At 40.1% G+C, this 18,877-nt stretch overlaps 1 protein-coding gene across 5 annotated transcripts in view; it reads left to right on the forward strand.

The window, feature by feature from the left end:
- The window catches only part of LOC107583536 (baculoviral IAP repeat-containing protein 6-like), a 127,538-nt gene that overhangs the window by 34,919 nt on the left and 73,742 nt on the right, over positions 1-18,877 (forward strand). For all 5 annotated transcript variants that reach the window (XM_016269787.1, XM_016269790.1, XM_016269788.1 and 2 more), the window contains exons 3-17: positions 1,760-1,897; positions 5,016-5,209; positions 7,314-7,425; positions 9,782-9,864; positions 9,998-10,220; positions 10,309-10,478; positions 10,561-10,619; positions 10,740-12,233; positions 13,432-13,581; positions 13,918-14,143; positions 16,704-16,864; positions 16,972-17,103; positions 17,208-17,339; positions 17,496-17,662; positions 17,961-18,094. In XM_016269787.1, the coding sequence (XP_016125273.1) occupies positions 1,760-1,897; positions 5,016-5,209; positions 7,314-7,425; positions 9,782-9,864; positions 9,998-10,220; positions 10,309-10,478; positions 10,561-10,619; positions 10,740-12,233; positions 13,432-13,581; positions 13,918-14,143; positions 16,704-16,864; positions 16,972-17,103; positions 17,208-17,339; positions 17,496-17,662; positions 17,961-18,094 (3,575 nt within the window). The remainder of the gene's footprint in view (positions 1-1,759; positions 1,898-5,015; positions 5,210-7,313; positions 7,426-9,781; positions 9,865-9,997; positions 10,221-10,308; positions 10,479-10,560; positions 10,620-10,739; positions 12,234-13,431; positions 13,582-13,917; positions 14,144-16,703; positions 16,865-16,971; positions 17,104-17,207; positions 17,340-17,495; positions 17,663-17,960; positions 18,095-18,877) is intronic.

Genomic DNA, 18,877 nt, shown 5'->3' on the forward strand with positions numbered 1-18,877 from the left:
CAGCATTTACTAATCTTAGTTCGTTAATTTCAACATTTACTAATGCATTATTACAATCAACAGTTGTGCTTGTTAACAGTTAATGCACTCTGAATTAACATGAACTAACAGTGAATAACTGTATTCTCATTAACTAACATTAAGAAAGATTAATAAATACTGTAATAAATGTATTGTTCATTGTTCGTTCATGATAGTTAATACATTAACTAATGGAACCTTATTGAAAAGTGTTACCTTAATATTAAATATCAATATATTATTTTTATTAATTTCTATGTAACCGAATCAGACATTTGTTGTTGTTGTTTTTTTGACTAATTATCCAAATAATTTATAGTCCTACAAAGCTATTATTATCAGAGCATTTGAGCATAGCATAGCAGAGCATAGCGTCACTGAAGGTAGCATTAGATAGCTCTACTGCAAACCGGAACAAGTAGGCCTATACTGCATAGAAATTTCCTGTCAGCTCGTTATTTGAGCGAACTTTGCTTTTCCGGTGAGCATGAGCGGTACACGAGTGGAACGCACATTCATAGATCGGAATATTGAGCGGAGCGTCAAACTGCGCAGTGATGAGGAGAGTGAAACGTGCGCGCTGAACTCTGCGGGGCGCGACGCGGCGTGCCATATATATTATTATTATTATTATTATTTGTAGCCTATATTTTCGGTGCATCCCTACTTACATCCCCTCCTTGTTTACAAATCCGAAGTAAGTCCATGGACAGGGCTTTCCTGATAACTTTCCGCGATGCCACCCTCTTTATTTTACTAACTTACTGCATGCTGAAGGTGACCCAGCTAAACCACCATCTAGTGGATTGTAAAGAATTGATTTTATTATTCTACCAAATAGTATAATAAAAGATCGATACTTGGCGTCCGTGTATCGATACAGTATTGCTGCAGAAAAAATCGCGATACTAGGCTGTAACAGCTTGAAAGATCAAAGACAATTTTTAATATAACTCCGACTGGATTCGTCTGAACGAAGAAAGTCATATACACCTAGGATGACTTGAGGGTGAGTAATTTATGGGCTAATTTTCATTTTTCGGTGAACTAACCCTTTAAGTTTGAATCGGGGTAACCCAGGTTAGTCTAAAAGTACACTACAGTTCAAAAGTTTGAGATTGGTTAAGAATTTGTAAATGTTTTTGAAATCTTTTATGATGTCTAGAGTCATTTATTTGTTTAAAAATACAGTAAAACAGTAATTAGTATTTCAATTAACTGTTCCGGTCTTCAGTGTCACATGATCCTTCAGAAATATTTTTAACATGCTGATTTGATGCGCAAGTAATATTTCTTATTACAGCCAAACAATTTTGCTAATTAATATTTTTTGTTGAAACCTCGATACATTTTGTAGGATTCTTTGATGAATAGGAATTTTAGAGGAACAGCATTATTGAAATGGTAATCTTGTGTAACATCTTTACTGTCTTGGTTCTGTAATATCTAATGTTTCCTGCAGTAGAAAGTACAATCCCTCCTGTGCTATTTGTCCTTTGAGATCAGTATCCCTTAATAATCTGAAGCAGTCTAATGGCGTAACACTTCAACACTATCATTTGATGTCCACGTGAGAAAATACAGACTCGGTGAGGCCATCACAGTGTTGTTGCTTTAACTGTGATGGACTTTCATGTGCTCTGTATATAGATTAATGACTTATTGCTTATATTCTGCAACTTTGAGGTTTGAATAGATGGTAAACATGAAATACAATGTACCTTGTGTTCCCCTGCAGGCCCAGCAGATGTTGTATGCGTGTATGGAGAAGGTGGATGTTTCCAACACGGAGGGTTACGATCTCTTTCTCACACAGCTCAAAGAAGGCCTGGAGAATACCTCACATGAGACGGCGGCCAATCACAAAGTGGCAAAGGTTTGTCTTAACAGGAAGGATGCATCATTCATAAGTCATCTTACTGTTCTAATCATTATAATGTTTTTGTAACCACAGAGTTGTAAAAAAAGTGCAAAGTGTAGAAATATAAATAACTTAATGAATAATCAACCTAGCCTACTAGAGGTTGAATGACTTTTTTAATCTTTTTGTGAGTCAAGCCTGTTTATGGCTAAAATGGTAATTGGAAGTAATTTATGTCATAATGGCCTCTTTATTTCTTGTAATTGTAAATTTATACATCAGAATTGCAACGTTGTGGTTCACAATTGTAATAATTATGGTAATATAGCTCACAGTTGCACCTTAATATCTCACAATTACATCTTCATTGCAACAGTTTGAAATTGTATTTCTCATAATTGGCTTTATATCTGACAACTGTGACTTTATTTCTCATAATCATAACTCAAAATTACACCTTTCTAATAATTGACTTCTCACTTTTTGTTTTAATTGTCTAATAATTAGACTTTATAGCTCACAAATGTGACTTTATAGCTCGCAATTAAAACTATATCTTACAATGCACCTTTATATCTCAGTTACATCTTTATAGCTACAGCTGCAATTTTATTTCTCTGAATTGATTTTATATCTTTGGGGCAATATATTTAGCAATTTTATACATTTGGGACATCATATTTTACAGTTGAGTCTTTTATATTTCACAGTTGTTGTTGTTTTTTTTTTAAAGATATTTAACAAATACAACTTCATATCTTACAATTGTTGCTTAATTTCTTGCAATTGTGACTTTATTTCTTAATTTAATTACTCTGAAGCAGAAACAGGCTTCCATAGAAAACATATTTTGTCCTATCAAGAATTTTTGATAAAATTTATATAATAAAATTAGCTGGATCTGATGTGACTTTGGCTTGATTGTGGAATGCGTTCTTAGTGTTCTTTAATCACAGGACTGGTTCTCTGTCTCTCACAAACAGTGCTGGGATTTGGCTTCATGTTTCAGTGCTGCAGAGCGTCTGGCAAGCTACTTTTTCTTACTTGAATTTGTGGGTCCCATAATTTCGGATTAAAACCTTGCAGCACAGTGTGTGTGGTGACATGTTTGCTGATGTAATGCAATCTGACTGTGTGTTTGTTAATAAGCAAGAATAGTTGAGTCATGTAGCATTACAGCGTATAGATTATTCATGAGACACATGCTCACAGTGACTTATCTGTGCAGACACACAGGCTGTATTAAACAGCAGTGCTGAGGTGTATCAGTAGCCCTGCAGTCACAAGAGGATGATCAAAGACTCCCACTAATGCACCTGTGTCAGTGAAGTCTGTCAGAGCTGAGGTCCATCTTAAGATTCCCTCTGTCTTTATACATACTGTCACGACTCCTACTGTAAGAATGCAAAGTGAAGAGCTGAGAGAAACACTCAGCTTACGCTCCGTAACACATGATTAGGCGTGACTGTGATTTAGATTGTGTCAGTAGTACTTTATGCAGCAGAAAGTTACTAAACGGATCGCTTTTTTCCATTTTTGTTCTTTTTCCAAGTACAATTTTGTTTCCCTGCAAGTAATTTTCGGTCTTGGTATAATTATTGGCATAATTGTTTTACATACATTTAAAGCTGCAGTCCGTAACTTTTGGCGCTCTAGCGGTTAATAAACAGAACTGTGTTCGTCTTGCGGAAGAACATTCTCTCTGTTTATGTCTATGGCGAATCACGCAGGTACTGGGCTACTCCGCAGCGGTACCTACCCGAGCCAGTCTAAATAGTCCAAATATAAACACTTATTATAGGTGTACCGTAGTGATTCAGGACAAGCCAAAAACACGGTTTGGAAAATTGATTCATGGTGTACTCTCTTATTATATACATTTTTTAAATTTTAAACACAAAAAAGTTACGGACTGCAGCTTGAAGTAAAACATAAAAAAAGAAATATTGTGCCAGTAATAAAAAAACAATACCAATAAACAATATACAACAAATATAAATATAATTGCAAAATGAAAAATTAACAACAAAACAATACAAATAAATAAAATAAAAGAAGTGTTTATATAATAAAATTAAATAATGTACAATAACCAAAATACAACAAATGTAAAAAAATTACAAAAAAACTAAAAGCATAAATTCATATATAAAAATAAATAAACAAGTAAAATTCAATAAATTAAAAATAATACAAAGTTATATTCAATTGTTAAAAAATATATTTAAATCTTAAAGCACGTGTACAGAAAGCAGAAATTTCTTTAGTCTTTTGTGTATAGTACGTACAGATTGCATCTTTGTAGTGAGAAAACAAGAGCATCGGTTATCGCACTGGGATTCTGCCGCTCCTGTATTTAAATGGTGTTTATAAGGACCCCCCATAAATGCTGATCTAGGAACTGTTTACCCCATCTACGCATCAGTCATATTCATCTAGATAGCAGGAAGGAAACCGATCCTAGATCAGCACTTTCTTTCTGAGTCTTTAAATAAATGGGCCTCTGCAGTTAATAATGACGGCATGTTTCTCCCCTGCGTCCTCCAAGCCATCAGCATATTACTGCAGTCCTCATCATGCAGTTTCGCAGTGGACCACGGCATCAGCCTCATGTGGTAAAAAAAAAAAAAAGAAAGTAAGTGCAGTGTTCCCTTGTGTAGTCATCCAAGCACCCTTTTTTCCGCAATTTGGCGGACATCCAGATGGCACTGCTATAACAATGAGCGTCAGCTACGTTGATGGATTTCTCACTCCGCTCTCCATTGACCCCTTTCAGGCCACTGCACTGGGTTCTGGAACTTTCCAGGCTCTTGGAAAGAGCACAGATTGTGTATCAGGTTATTTCATGTTTGAACATAGGAGTTTTTTTCTAGGTTTAAATGAGAGTGAAAGTTAAAATAAGTCAGGATTGTTGTGAACAAGCTTGTTCAGACTTGTTCAGACATTTGAGTTTAGAAATATTTAAACACTTTGGCCTGAAATTAGGCAGCTGAACTCGAAAAATCCTCAAGTATTTGCAGCTGTTACAAGCTCCTAAAAAAACATAGGCCTATTATTTACACCATCTTGCATGCCTTCCTGCTGTAAATGCTGTTGAAATGTAATATCACCCTCCATCTTTCTCACTTTCCAGTGGGCGACCGTGACCTTCCATCTCCCTCATCATGTGCTGAAGGTGGTAACGAGTGCCATCGTTAACGAGTTGAAAAAGTTGAATCAGAATGTCGCAGCACTGTCGGTCGCCTCTTCGGTCATGGACAGACTCTCCTACCTCTTACCGAGCGGTCGGCCAGAGCTGGGTGTCGGACCCGGGCGCTCTGTAGACAGGTAACTGCACAGGAAAGGGTCAATTCAGTGTTTGTCAGATTATTTGTGATAGCATAAAAGCATTCAAAATTGTAAAGGTTTCTGCAAATAGTGCAGCTTGAGAATTGATCCTTCGCAAAGACCCACCCCTGTTAGCTACTATTGCTATGTCTGACAAGCCATGGTGCAGTGAAAAATACATCACAGAGTAATGAGGATATTGACAACGGCTTTACTTTTGGAATGAAACCAAGTCTAAGCTTTGAAAGAAAATCAAATAATAAATACAGTTTTGTGGCTCTTTAATGTGTCAATTGTTCAAGCGGCATGTGAACTGATCTTTTACTACTAGTTACAGCATGAAATAAACCTGAATGAACATTAGAAAGTATGTTGTCTCAACAACAGAAAGATGTCAAAGCACCATTTTCAAATTCAACTCTACTTATTCTAATCTACTAACACTCCTGTCTAGTTTGTTTGTCGGACAAAATGGCGAATTCGGCATTATGATTGGTCAGATCACCGGTCAATCAAACTCTTGGCGAAGGGTCAATTGTGCTTTTACTTTTCCATTTCCATTTTCCATTTGGGGACAGTAGGTGACAAAATTCAGTAGACTTATCTATAAACCAGTACATATTTGATATTTGGAGGATAGGGTGTTTCGGCTTAGTCCAATAAGGAAAAAACATTTTAAAAACACCCAGAACACCTTGAAGGTGTCATGAACTGCCTTTTTTATTATTTTGTACTGTTCTCTGGGGTCCCCTTATAATGGTAAGATTTTTACATAATAAAACATAATTTAGAAGTAATAGGCAATTTTTTTGTCCTGTTTTACACCTACATGTGCGAATCAGTGGGCGGGGCTAAACAGGCAGTGATGTGGAAGCAGGCATTGATCATCTTATGTGGAGGCAGTGTTTAGCTGCACTATTACACCTTAAAAGTGCACATTCCACAACAGTCGTTTTTGCAGATTGGCTTCAATATAAGCTGGTTTTAGACTAACTTGCTCTGAAACTTACAGGACGTTTTATAGTACAATTAACTCTTATTAGGGTTGGGTATCATTTGAATTTGATCAATTCTGATTCGTTTCGATTCCAATGTGATTAAATAATGATATCAAACATTTATCATGTGTCTCTTTTTTGCAAACCATTTATTGGAGCTGAATACCATGAACAAAAATCAACAGTCTAGAATAACAGCCTAACGGGATAATTTATGAATGAATGATTAAATGACTCACTCAAGATGTACTTGTTTCGTTACTGGATGAATCAGCGTTTTTGAACGAATCTCTTGTATGATTCAAAGACAAATACATTTTAACAGCCCCTTTTCGCCACCTACTGGCGTAACAATGTAATCGACAAATCTTCATTTGAAGTGTCAAATTACTTTAAAAAGGTGATTTACTCCATTTTAATCGCTACTGTACACATCAGAGTTTATATCTGAACTAAAAACTTTTATCCCAGTACTTCTGTGATTTGAATGTTTGTAACAGAAATAATGATACTGTGTGACTGAAAAGAAGCTGTTTCATTCATGACAGACAGCTGCTCTCTAGGTCAATGGCAGCGCGAACGAAGATTTAAATCTTCAAATCACACTGGTGTGATCGTACGCTGCACGGACGAACCAAGTGATCACAACATTGATTGCACACATCAAAGCGCTTAGATTAGCGAGCAAGGTCCTGGCAGATCGCTAGGTCGGGTCCTCACAGATGAAGAAAAAAAGTGCATAGGAATCGATATGCAGAATCGAAATTTTAATTTGATAACAAGCATCCGATTCCTGACCTTAAGTATCCGATTCTGGAATCGGAATCGATTTTCAATTCCCAACCCTACCTCTTATATGTCAAAACATCAAGGGAATTTTGATTTCTCAGTTCATGACCCCTTTAAGTAAACGCACTGGAAACCACCCAGAACACCTTATATGGTGACAGCATGGGCAAGCGCCGCTTAAATTTTCTACAGAAATACGTGTATTTAATTATAGTGGATTTGAGGATGTAGAATGATTTGAAGTGCTGTTTGTGCCTCTTCACCACAAAAGATTTCTTTTTTTTTTTACTTAAAGAGTGTATGTGTGATATTTACAGGTCTTTGATGTACAGTGAAGCTAACAGGAGAGAGACGTTCACATCCTGGCCTCATACTGGCTACAGGTGGGCTCAGCCTGATCCCATGGCCCAGGCAGGCTTTTATCACCAGGTTTGTGTCATTGCCATGGCAAGGATTCTTTTCAAATTTGACTGTCACCTTTAAATTTCGCCCTGCTCAGGTCCTCTTCATTTTTCTTTATGTGTGGTATGTATTATTTTTGGTTTATTTTTTCACTGTTTGAATGATTCCTCTTGATGGTCACTGACTGATTGTGAAAGTCTGTTTGTATCATTTATTGAAAGTGAAATCATTTTGAGCACAGACCTTAAACTGGGTCAACAAGAATGAACGAATTGTATTTTCTAATTGTTCAGACTATATAAACAGCAGAGATAAATCCAGGACAGTACCGTCAGTTAATGTTTGAGATGTCTATTATGAGTTCAAAGATCATTTTATGAACGTTTTGTTTCGGTTTTATTGTAAAATCAGGGAATTCCCGATGATGTGCTGGTACATGATGTATTGTCTTTATTCGAGTCACCATGCATGCCAAGGAGGGTTGAGCTGTGCTGGTAACCAAAGAGACCACACTACTTCTCTCACCCATGTTCCCTGTTGTCATGCCAACCGATCGAAGTGAAGGGAGAACAGTGCCTCTGTGTTGTGGATGAAAGGGTGATGCCACAGCAAAGGGACATTCTGTTAGTTAAAGAAATAGAGCGAAATGGGAAAACGTGATTAATTATGAACTGAATTTTCTTTAAGGGTTATACCAGATGTTATACCAGATGTGTTGGTAAATAAGTTGCGGAGTCTTTCATGCAAGACTTGTGCTAATGTAACATGCTTAGGGCCCTATGAAATCTGTTTTATATTTCCCCAAATTCCATAACATTTTTCTGGATTCCGTTTTAATTTTTCTCGACTGTTTTAATGGTCAAACTAAATTGTATTGAACTTAATAAGTCTAATTAATTTAAATCATGAAACGTACCATATTAAACTGCAATTTATTAAACATTTGATAAAAATTAAATTAAGGCACTGAATTTTTTTTCTTTCTCAAATTCAGGTTTATTTTGACCAAATTCTGTTTTCCATTATTTTTCTGTATTCAATTTTAATGGTTTCATTAAATATTAATAATCAAAAGCATCTCTAATTAATATATTTTATATTATTTTCCCCAGAAGTACTGTGTTGTGTATTTAAATTTTTTCTGCTAAATAAATTCTGGTAAATAACTTTTCTGGTAAATATTCCTTTAAAAATAACGTTTTAATAAGAATTTTATTAGTAGTAGTAGTACTATCATTACATTAAGTAATATTTCTGTCACGGTTTCTTTTAAGTTAAACCAAACATTTATTTTGATGGGTTGCTCTGAAGACCATTAAGTTTCTCTGTTTATATGATATGACAGTAGTTTTTCTCAAAAGAAATGGTAAAATGCTCATAAAGTAACTCTCAGAGCATTTCTAAAGATTATGTTCATGTTTTCATGTAGGCTACTCCTATATTAAGACAGCAGAGACTGAAAACACCACAAGTGTCACACGTGCTTCAGTATGTGTGTAGTTCATTCACACAGAGACAAGCAGTACATGCAAGGATTCATATTTAAATGGTATTTTTGCCGCTTAAGATTCACAGCCACTTGTTTATACAATACCACCGCTCCCTAAATGCACAGTACACAGTTTCCGTAGAGCACCAACTCCCAGGGGGACACCATCCCAGTTGCTCCAAAAAAAAAAGTTTGTTCTATATTAATATTAACATATACATAAATAAAAAATAGAAACATGAACATCTCTCTCTCTCTCTCTCTATATATATATATATATATATATAATTATATATTTAAAAAAAGCATTTTATGGTGAACGCAGGCAGTAGGCTATAATAGCACACGTGACACACCATTCCCGCATCCGCGCCCGCTCGCACTTCACCTCACCTCATGTTTGCGGCTGACTGCAAATGATCATAATTGATCAACAGCTCAGAGAAAAGAAAAAGAAAAAAAAAAGCCCAAGATGAAGCTCATGCATTACTTTCAGGTAACTTAGCCTACGTTCATAATCCTGTGAAAATTTTTTGGCTGTTGACGTTTAATGTGTTTTAATATCGGTAATAATTTCACCAACAACGCATCTGCCTTAATATTGTAGTTTCCATGACTTAAAATGCATTATATAAAAACAATGAGGCAATAATGATTGTTTAATTAATAATAATCATAATGGCTCCCAAATAATAATAATAATAATCATAGGGCCCTACATGCTGAAGAGCAGATCAGATTTGCAGTTTTCTTAGGTTATATTCAAAATGTCACAACATGTTTCCAAAGCACTCATTTCGGTGCTATAATGTGTCATCTTTGTCCCCTTGTATTAGGACTTTGAATGACTCTTTGCACTATAGATGACGCTAACAACTGTCTTCTTCCTTCTAGCCTGCATCGACAGGTGATGACCGGGCCATGTGCTTCACCTGTAGTGTGTGTTTAGTGTGCTGGGAACCTACAGATGAGCCCTGGTGAGAAGCACCCCACTAAAACACAACCGCAATGTCACACTCACTCAAACATGAACTGTAACAAAGGCCTACAAAAGAGCTGAGGAAACTCCTCTCTGTGACCATCCTAATAATACCTTTTATATCTTTTTAGGTCCGAGCATGAGCGCCATTCGCCCAACTGTCCGTTTGTGAAAGGGGAGCACACCCAAAACGTTCCGCTATCCGTCACTTTGGCCACCAGCCCAGCTCAGTTTCCCAGTGCAGATGGTTCGGATAAAATCGTGTGCTATGGGTTAGGAAGCTGCCCACATTTCCTTGCTACGGCAACCAAAAGGGGGAAGATTTGCATCTGGGATGTTTCAAAGCTTATGAAGGTTTGTTGTTAATCTCTTATGTTAATTTCTAAAGTGGATGAGAATGGCGCAGTACACCTAAACCTCCATGTTTTTCTCACCTGTGCAGGTGCATTTAAAGTTTGAGGTGAACCCATATGACCCAGCCATCCTGAGGCAGTTGATCCTGTCTAGCAGCGAGCAGCAGAGTCTCACGGGCACAGAATCACGAAGGCCCACACTCTCCTGGCTAGAAGAGGCCACCTGCTGCTCTGACTTACCCAAACTAGAGGGAGACAGGTTTTAAACCTTCATATACATACCTAAGATGTCTTACTCTGTTGTTGTGTTTATTGAACATCTCCTGTGTTTTTGTACCTAGTGATGACCAGATAGAGGACTCGGACAGCGAAGAGCATTCCAGATCAGAGTCGGTCACAGGTAAAAGCACTTGGACATTGGTTTTCATGTATTAACTATGTTTTTTTAACATACTGTATCTGCACTCAATGTTGTCACCAAACACCCTATTTATTGTTTTCCTGCTTTCCATTTGTGTAGGCCCACTTGGTCAGAAAGAGACAATGGAGGTGAGTTTGGGAGTCACAGCTCTCAGTGTCCTACAGCAGCCTGAGAAGTTGCAGTGGGAGGTGGTGGCCAGTGTGCTGGAGGACACAGTTAAAGACCTGGAGGAGCTGGGGGCCAACACTCCGCACTCACTGGGCCCCCCAAAAGCCGACAAGGCTAAGGAGAGACTGGCTGAGCACCACAACATTCCTTTCCCCTGCCTGCTGGCCGGAGGACTGCTAAGCTACCGGTCAGCAGCTAGTTCTCCACTAGGTCCACCTCCGTCTCGGCGCTCCATGGATAGCCCAGTAAGGACCGCTGCCTCTGAGGGGCTTGCACCGGACCAGGGTCCCATGGAGATCGAGTCCTGTAATCCCCCCACAGACCTGGGCTCCCCGAACCTACCACCAGCCGCCCCTGTGCAAAGGACTATGCCTGTACTACTCCTGTACAGCATCAAGGAAGCAGATGAGAAGTCTTCAGGGAAGGTGTTCACCCAGATGAACAACCTGATGAGCAAAGGGCTTCACGAGGAGGGCTTTACTGTCCCGCAGATTATCGAGATGGAGTTTGACTCTCACGAGCAGCTGTTGCTGCAGGACCCTCCCATCACGTACATCCAGCAGTTTGCGGATGCGGCGGCTGGGCTCGGACCTTTGGATGGGGAAAAGTGGAGCTCTCTGGCTCCACGGCCGGGTTCTCTGGTGCAGTGCTTGCGGTTGCCAAAAGCATTGGAGGAAGAGAACCTGTACATTGATTCCATCACGCCCTGCAGTGATGGATTACACTTGTTAGTCGGTCTTCAGCCGTGCTCCGTAGAGTCCCTTAGCGCTATCAATCAGGTGGAGGTGTTAAACACCCTCAACCGTCTGCACTCGGCTCTCTGTGGCCATCGCAAAGGACAGACACTGGCTAATGGCCATGAAGCCCACTCGGGCACCTCTCCTCCACAGACCCCTCTCATCCTGCCCCCTCATGACCAGCAACAGCCCCATACTTCCAGACCTCTAGGGGGCAGTGGTGGCGGCGGATACCTTGCGCTCTACAAGTTGAATTACTCCACCCGTATCGTGACCCTGGAGGAGGAACCGGTGAAGGTCCAGCAGATTTGTGACCCAAGGGATGCCGTCACATCTCTCCTCCTCCTGCCGCCAGATGTGCTGGATGGCAGAGAAGATGACGGAGAGGAAACTTCAGAGGAGTCTACACCTTCAGGGCTCAAAAATTGCACAGGGATGGTTATGTCCGCAGTGACAGCGGGCCCAAGCATAGGAACTGCCGTTGGGAAGGAAAAGAGAGGAGAGGTGGCTGGACTTGGACACCTGGTGGTGACTACGCAGGCAGGTTACATCATGATTCTTGACTTGTCCACCCTTGAGGTGATGGCCAAGGTGGAGCCACCCAAGAAAGAGGGAACAGAAGAGGTGGACCCCTTCGTCTCTGTTACCTACTGCTCAGGCACCGACCGGCTATGTGCCTGCACAAAAGGTAAGCAACTCAGATGCTTTATAACTGGCTTCTTCATGTCTTGTTTACGAACAAGGGCATATGAGGTGTGGAGGTTCACAGTTTCTTTCAGTTTAGCTTGCTACCCACACGTACCTCATTGCCATGGTAACCAAGAAGGTTCTCATTAACCGTAGTGAGCTCAGCCGACTCTCAAACAGGGCTGAAACTCTCAAACCGTTTTGCTTACATTCATGAGAAGTGACCTTGGTGAGTCAAGGGTTGAGTGAATTGTTTGTCCACCATACTGGTTTTATAATATGTATTGCTCTTTTAATTGGCTGAATTAAACATTTCAGTACAGTTTATGAATCTGTTGCTGTGGTCTATTAATGCCTGCTTTGTTATTGTGTGTTTTTGAGTATGCATAAATGTAATTTATTCCTATGATGGCAAAGCTGGATTTTCAGCAGCCATTTCCCCTGTCTTCAGTGTCACATGATCATTTAGAACTCATTCTAATATGCTGACTTGCTGCTCAAGACGAATTTCTTATCCCATCTGTGCATGTATTAGAATAAGGGAGAATAGGGGACTTCCATCCCTGCCTTTCACTTTCGGTTTTCTTGCTGTCCGTCACTGTATTAATGAGTAGTTTGATTAAGACTAAAATTACTGTTACTATAAGATATACTTGCAGTTAGCGAGTTGAACAAGCCTCTAACCCCATATATGATGTGTGTGCCTTCCTTAAAGGGTTAGTTCACCCAAAAATGAAAATTAGCCACCCTCAAGTCATCCTAGGTGTAAATGACTTTCTTCTTTCAGACGAATCCAGTCGGAGTTATATTAAAAATGGTCTTTGATTTTTCAAGCTGTTTAAGGCCGCTCAGCAGGTGTTGCATGCATCAGTCCAAAAGAAGTTAAATAAAAAGCGCCCATCCATAAAAAAAAGTGTCTCACATGACTCCGGGGGGTGAACAAAGGCCTCCTGTAGCGAATCAATGCGTTTTTGTAAGAAAAATATCCAATATCATTAAAAACGTAATAATCACTTTAATGTAGCTTGCGCCAACAGTTGTACACGGAAGCAGCTCCGGGCAGATGACATATGAGGTCATCTCATATTGCAAGATATTTTTACTTGCAGTAAACATGCTACATGCAGTTATGTTATTCATGGTTTACTATAAAAAGCTTGAGCACTTGGTCACATAAGTTTTTTTTCCCCTATATGAAGGTGGAGAGCTTCATTTCCTTCAAATTGGAGGTGTGTGTGATGATATCGATGACGCCGACATTTTTGTCGACGGCCCCCTGTCTAATAGGGCAGAGCAACTACTGGACGGAGCAAAACCCACATCAAATCCTTCGAGCCCAGGTATCACAGGTGAGTGACACATGAAAGCATATTAAACTTGTGTGTTTGTCTGTCCAACATAGTGCAGGAGGTTCAAATAGTTTATTTAATTTGCCCCTTCAGCTACCTCACATCAGAAATCAGCTTTAAGAAATCAATTTTGTCCTGTTGAATTGAAATTTGTATGTTTAAAACAGCTGATGCACAGTGTGCTTTCAGGAAAATTTTCCTCTGTGTTGTTCTTTGTTCATTGTGTCATCTGATGTTGTATTTCTCTCTCTGTGTAAATCACACTAGCAGTAAAATGATGGTTTGCCTCATACCTGTGGAAATGTTCAGTATAGTAAGCTGTGTGTCTTTTGGCAGGAGTTGACCTCCTGGTGGACCAGCCATTGACCGTAGAGACACTTTCTTCTCTGGTGGAACTAACACGTTTTGAAACGCTGACGCCACGCTTCTCCGCAACAGTGCCCCCTTGCTGGGTGGAGGTGCAGCAGGAACAGCAACAAAGGCGGCATCCACAACACCTTCACCAGCAGCACCACGGCGACGCCGCGCAACACACACGCACTTGGAAGCTACAGAGCGACAGGTGTACATTCACAAACAACCTACACTCTCGCGTATAAGTCACATTTTATTATTTCATTCAGAAATAGGCCTAATGCCGACGCGAAATGTTTACAAACATTATAATAAACACTGTAAACATAGCTAGGCTATTTTAGTTCCCCTCACTCCACAACAAATCCTTTCAATTAACAGTATTTAGAAAAGAACAAGAATTAAAAATATAAGAAGCTATATAAACGACAAGCCAAAACAAATTAATTTAGGCTAAAACAAAACCGAAACCAACGTTGGGTCTCTCATTCCACACAAAATCAAAAGTTTCCGTATTCGCGATGTATTTGAATGGCAAATTATTATTTATGTACTTCACTCGCGTTCATATCCACGTAAAAAAAATGTTTTGCATAACATCACGGCGGTACGGTGATAACACTTAAAGGGTTAGTTCACCCAAAAATGAAAATTAGCCCATAAATTACTCACTCTCAAGTCATCCTAGGTGTATATGACTTTCTTCTTTCAGACGAATCCAGTCGGAGTTATATTAAAAATTGTCTTCGATCTTTCAAGCTGTTTAATGCCACTCACTCACTAATGTTGCATGCATCAGTCCAAAAGAAGTTAAATAAAAAGCGCCCATCCATAAAAAAAAGTGTCTCACACCGCTCCGGGGGGTGAACAAAGGCCTCCTGTAGCGATTTGATGTGTTTTTGTAAGAAAATATCCATAATCAAAACATAATAATCACTTTAATCTAGCTTGTGCTCACTGTTGTACACAGAAGCAGCTCCGGGCGGATGACGTATGAGGTCGGCTTTGCACATGCGCCGCTCAGAAGTGACGAGCGCGGAAGCGCAGGGGAGAGATCAAAACAAAACAATGGTCACTATTTAGAAGTACAAAACGAGGATTTGTAAAGAAGCGTGTCGGAGGATTTCGATATAAGCCAAGAGGAGACTGGTTTTCCTTTGCTAAAGTAAGGAAACTTTGCTTCCTTTGCTCCTGTTAATAAACGTTGGTTTTCACGAGACTCACCGGCGCATGCGCAACGCTGACCTCATACGTCATCAGCCCGGAGCTGCTTCCGTGTACAACTGTTGGCGCAAGCTACATTAAAGTGATTATTACGTTTTGAATTTGGATATTTTTCTTACAAAAACGCATCGATTCACTACAGGAGGCCTTTGTTCAACCCCCGGAGCCGTGTGAGACACTTTTTTTTTTTTATGGATGGGCGCTTTTTATTTAACTTCTTTTGGACTGTTGCATGCAACACCCGCTGAGTGGCATTAAACAGCTTGAAAGATCAAAGACAATTTTTAATATAACTCCGACTGGATTCGTCTGAAAGAAGAAAGTCATATACACCTAGCAAAGACAATTTTTAATATAACTCCGACTGGATTCGTCTGAAAGAGGAAAGTCATATACACCTAGGGTGCTTTGAGGGTGAGTAATTTATGGGCTAATTTTCATTTTTGGGTGAACTAACCCTTTAATGGCTTAACAGATTTTACTACATAGCTTTTTTTTACTACATCGTTTTTTTCCCTGTATGTTTGACTGACTGCATTTTATTATGATAATGAACAGGCTGCATTGTTTCCTTTCGCACAGCACAAAAATGAACCGAAACTGCATACTAGGCTACTTGTTGCACAGTTTTTCTTTCATTTTCTTAATTTATTATTTAAGTAAAAATATGTTTCTCGTATAGGCCTATGTATTCGAAAATCATTTAAGTTAATTTTTTTTTCCTCATTAATGTACACACAGCACCCCATATTGACAGAAATTGCAGATTTATTAAAAAAGAAAAACTTCCTTTTAAGGATTCCTTGGAACTGGAATCATGGCGGAATTTCATGTGAAGTCCACTTCGCAGGGCACTTACAGTCGAGTAAGACCACGCTTGAATGCTGCCTGAACAAGAAACCTCCTTACTGAAGGGAAAGTGTTGACTGGTGTCACTATCTCGCGAACACGAGAATTCGGGGGATCCCTTCAGCTCGAGGAGCCCTCTCGAACGCCACCCTCTGTGCGTCGGTAGCCCCCCGGGATCGCTTGATCGGTCGGCGCCGGACCGCGAATTTAACCACCCGTAACTCCCAAACCCCGGGGGCTATCCACGCGGGGGTGGTCTCATTCGAAAGAGGGCATCGAGACGTACACTCGATTCGCGTTCGAGAGGGTTCCTCGAGCTGAAGGGATCCCCCGAATTTGGTGCGGATTCGCTGCGCCGTTACGGAGATATGGCCGTTCAAAGTTTCAATGGGTTTCCATTGACTTAAGCTTTAAAGCGTTTCATCCAGGTCGCCAGTAGCAAACAATGGAGCGGGCTCTGCTGGACAAACTAAGTAATTACACCATTTCAAGCATTTTATCTGCATTATATGTTCTGTAAAAAAAAAATTCATATCAGCGGCAGATGTCTTTCCAGCCATGTGTTATTCTACCAATATCCCACACACACACACATGCGTAAAATATAAACATTTAATTTAAAATAAAAATTTTAGAAATGTAGACATTTCCCCCCTTTTTTTGCATGTAATGTGTAATATATATCTCTCTCTTAGCTCCAGCTGGGATGAGCACGTGTTCGAGCTGGTCTTACCCAAAGCCTGCATGGTTGGACATGTGGACTTCAAGTTTATGCTAAACAGCAGTAATACTAACATCCCACAAATTCAGGTCACACTGCTGAAGAACAAAGCACCAGGCCTGGGCAAAGTGAATGGTGAGCCACTCTTAACCAGAAAAAGATACTGTAGATTCCTGGGGGCTAGTTTGATCTGATTTGATTCCCTAAATTAATCTTTTGTTGTGTAAAACTTTGTGCTGCAGAGACAGCAGTGGACAGGCAGATTGTTTTCCCATTGTCTCATGTCTTGCACTCAAATGGAGAGAAGAACGGACAATCACATCTGCTTGATTTCTCAGAGGACATCCAGTTCATGGACATCGAGGAGTTGCCAGGTAAAGAGTCCAGATGATTAAGCCATCTTGACCACCTAAAAACGTTCACCTGTTATGCTAACGTCTGTCAGCATTCTTTAATAATACATCTCTGTCTGTCTCAGGCTCCAGGCTCTGTCCGTTCCTGCAGGAGCACAAAGATGATATCTTGTGTGGGCCGGTGTGGTTGTCCAGTGGACTGGATCTGTCTGGACACGCAGGGATGCTGAGCCTTACAAGTCCCATACTCCTCAAAGGTTCGCCCAAACAGTCATCACAAGTCATTTATAGCAGCCACTTCCTCCCATCCTGCAGTGTGCCAGAAGACTAACAGAAATAAAAACAGTGCAGAGCTGCAGTATTTAACTGGTGTGAATATGCAACACAAATTTTCCTTTCATTCCCCTTTCTAGGCATGGCAGGGGGAAAGTATCGTTCGTTCTTGGTGCACATTAAGGCAGTGAATGATAAGGGTCTGGATGAGAGCTTGAGGCCGGTGGTGCGGATGCCCTCAGCCAAACCTCACAGTAGTAAAGCTCACTCGCTCTCATCCCTGCTGCAGAGAGCTCAGGCCACCAAGGTACAGAACAAACACAGACTTGAACTCTAATTGACTTTTGGGCCATTTTAAACTGAAGAGTGTAATCCTTTGTGTTCATTCAAGCTGTTTCAAAACTGACGGCATAGCTTTGAATGCTGGTTTGGGGGTGATATTCAGTTGTCTAACTGCTATACAGACCCCTCTAGTGGCTGTATAGCTGCATTGCTTCATAAAAGAAATAACTCTTCACTTGATTTGTGCTCTTTGCATGGAGGTAAAGGCCAAATGATGACCAACACAGCAGCTCTAATTTTCATAAAATCTCGCTTCTTTTCAGGAAAAGGCTTCCACGTCTAAAGCAGATCCTCAGTCTGCCCCTAAAAAGCCTGATAACCTACGGGGCTGTGACTTGCTCCAGGAAGTGTCTGTCACAATTAGGAGATTTAAGAAAACGTCTGTACCCAAAGAACGGTAAGAGATAAAAGTATGCACTATACACTACCATTCATAAGTTTGGAGTTGGTAAGATTTTGAATGTTCTGTCTCTTATGCTCCCCAAAGCTGCATTTGTTTAAAGGGGTCATATGATGCGATTTCAAATGTTCTTTTCTCTTGTTACAAGAGTGTTACAAGCTCTTGGTGCATAAAGAAGATCTGTAAAGTTGCAAAGACTAAAGTCTCAAATCCAAAGAGATATTCTTTATAAAAGTTAAGAGTCCGCCACACCTACCTAAAACGGCTCATTCTAACACGCCCCCACATATCTACCTCACTATGTGGGAAGATTTGCATAACGCCGCCCAAATGTTCACGCAAAGAAAGGCGGCGTAACGTTTATTCTCGCTGTAGTATTGTTGTTGCTTCCGCTGTGTGCTTCGTTGAAAGCGAAACTACTTTGTTTGGTCTTCCAAAAGAGGACGATATAGCTTCGTCATGCCTACAGCTGGTCGCTGAGGGAATACATCAACTTTCACCGTGGACGAAGCGGAGTTCAGCCCGGGGTCCATCACATGTAGCACGCTAAGCCGGGGCTTCCCCTCACGCTAGGCTGCCGTGTGTTTCGTTGTGAAAGCGAAACTACTTTGTTTGGTCTTCCAAAAGAGGACACGACTACAAATCAGTGGTTAAGTTCAAATCAGTGGTTAAGTTGTATTTACAATACTGTTCCAGAACAGTTTAACCCAAATATCCAGATGTGTGCAGCACATTTTATGGAGGACTGTTTACTGATCCTGGGAGAGTAACGTTAGACTA

This window comes from Sinocyclocheilus grahami, unplaced genomic scaffold (assembly GCF_001515645.1).
Source record: "Sinocyclocheilus grahami isolate Dianchi unplaced genomic scaffold, SAMN03320097.WGS_v1.1 scaffold54.1, whole genome shotgun sequence".
NCBI lineage: Eukaryota > Metazoa > Chordata > Actinopteri > Cypriniformes > Cyprinidae > Sinocyclocheilus > Sinocyclocheilus grahami.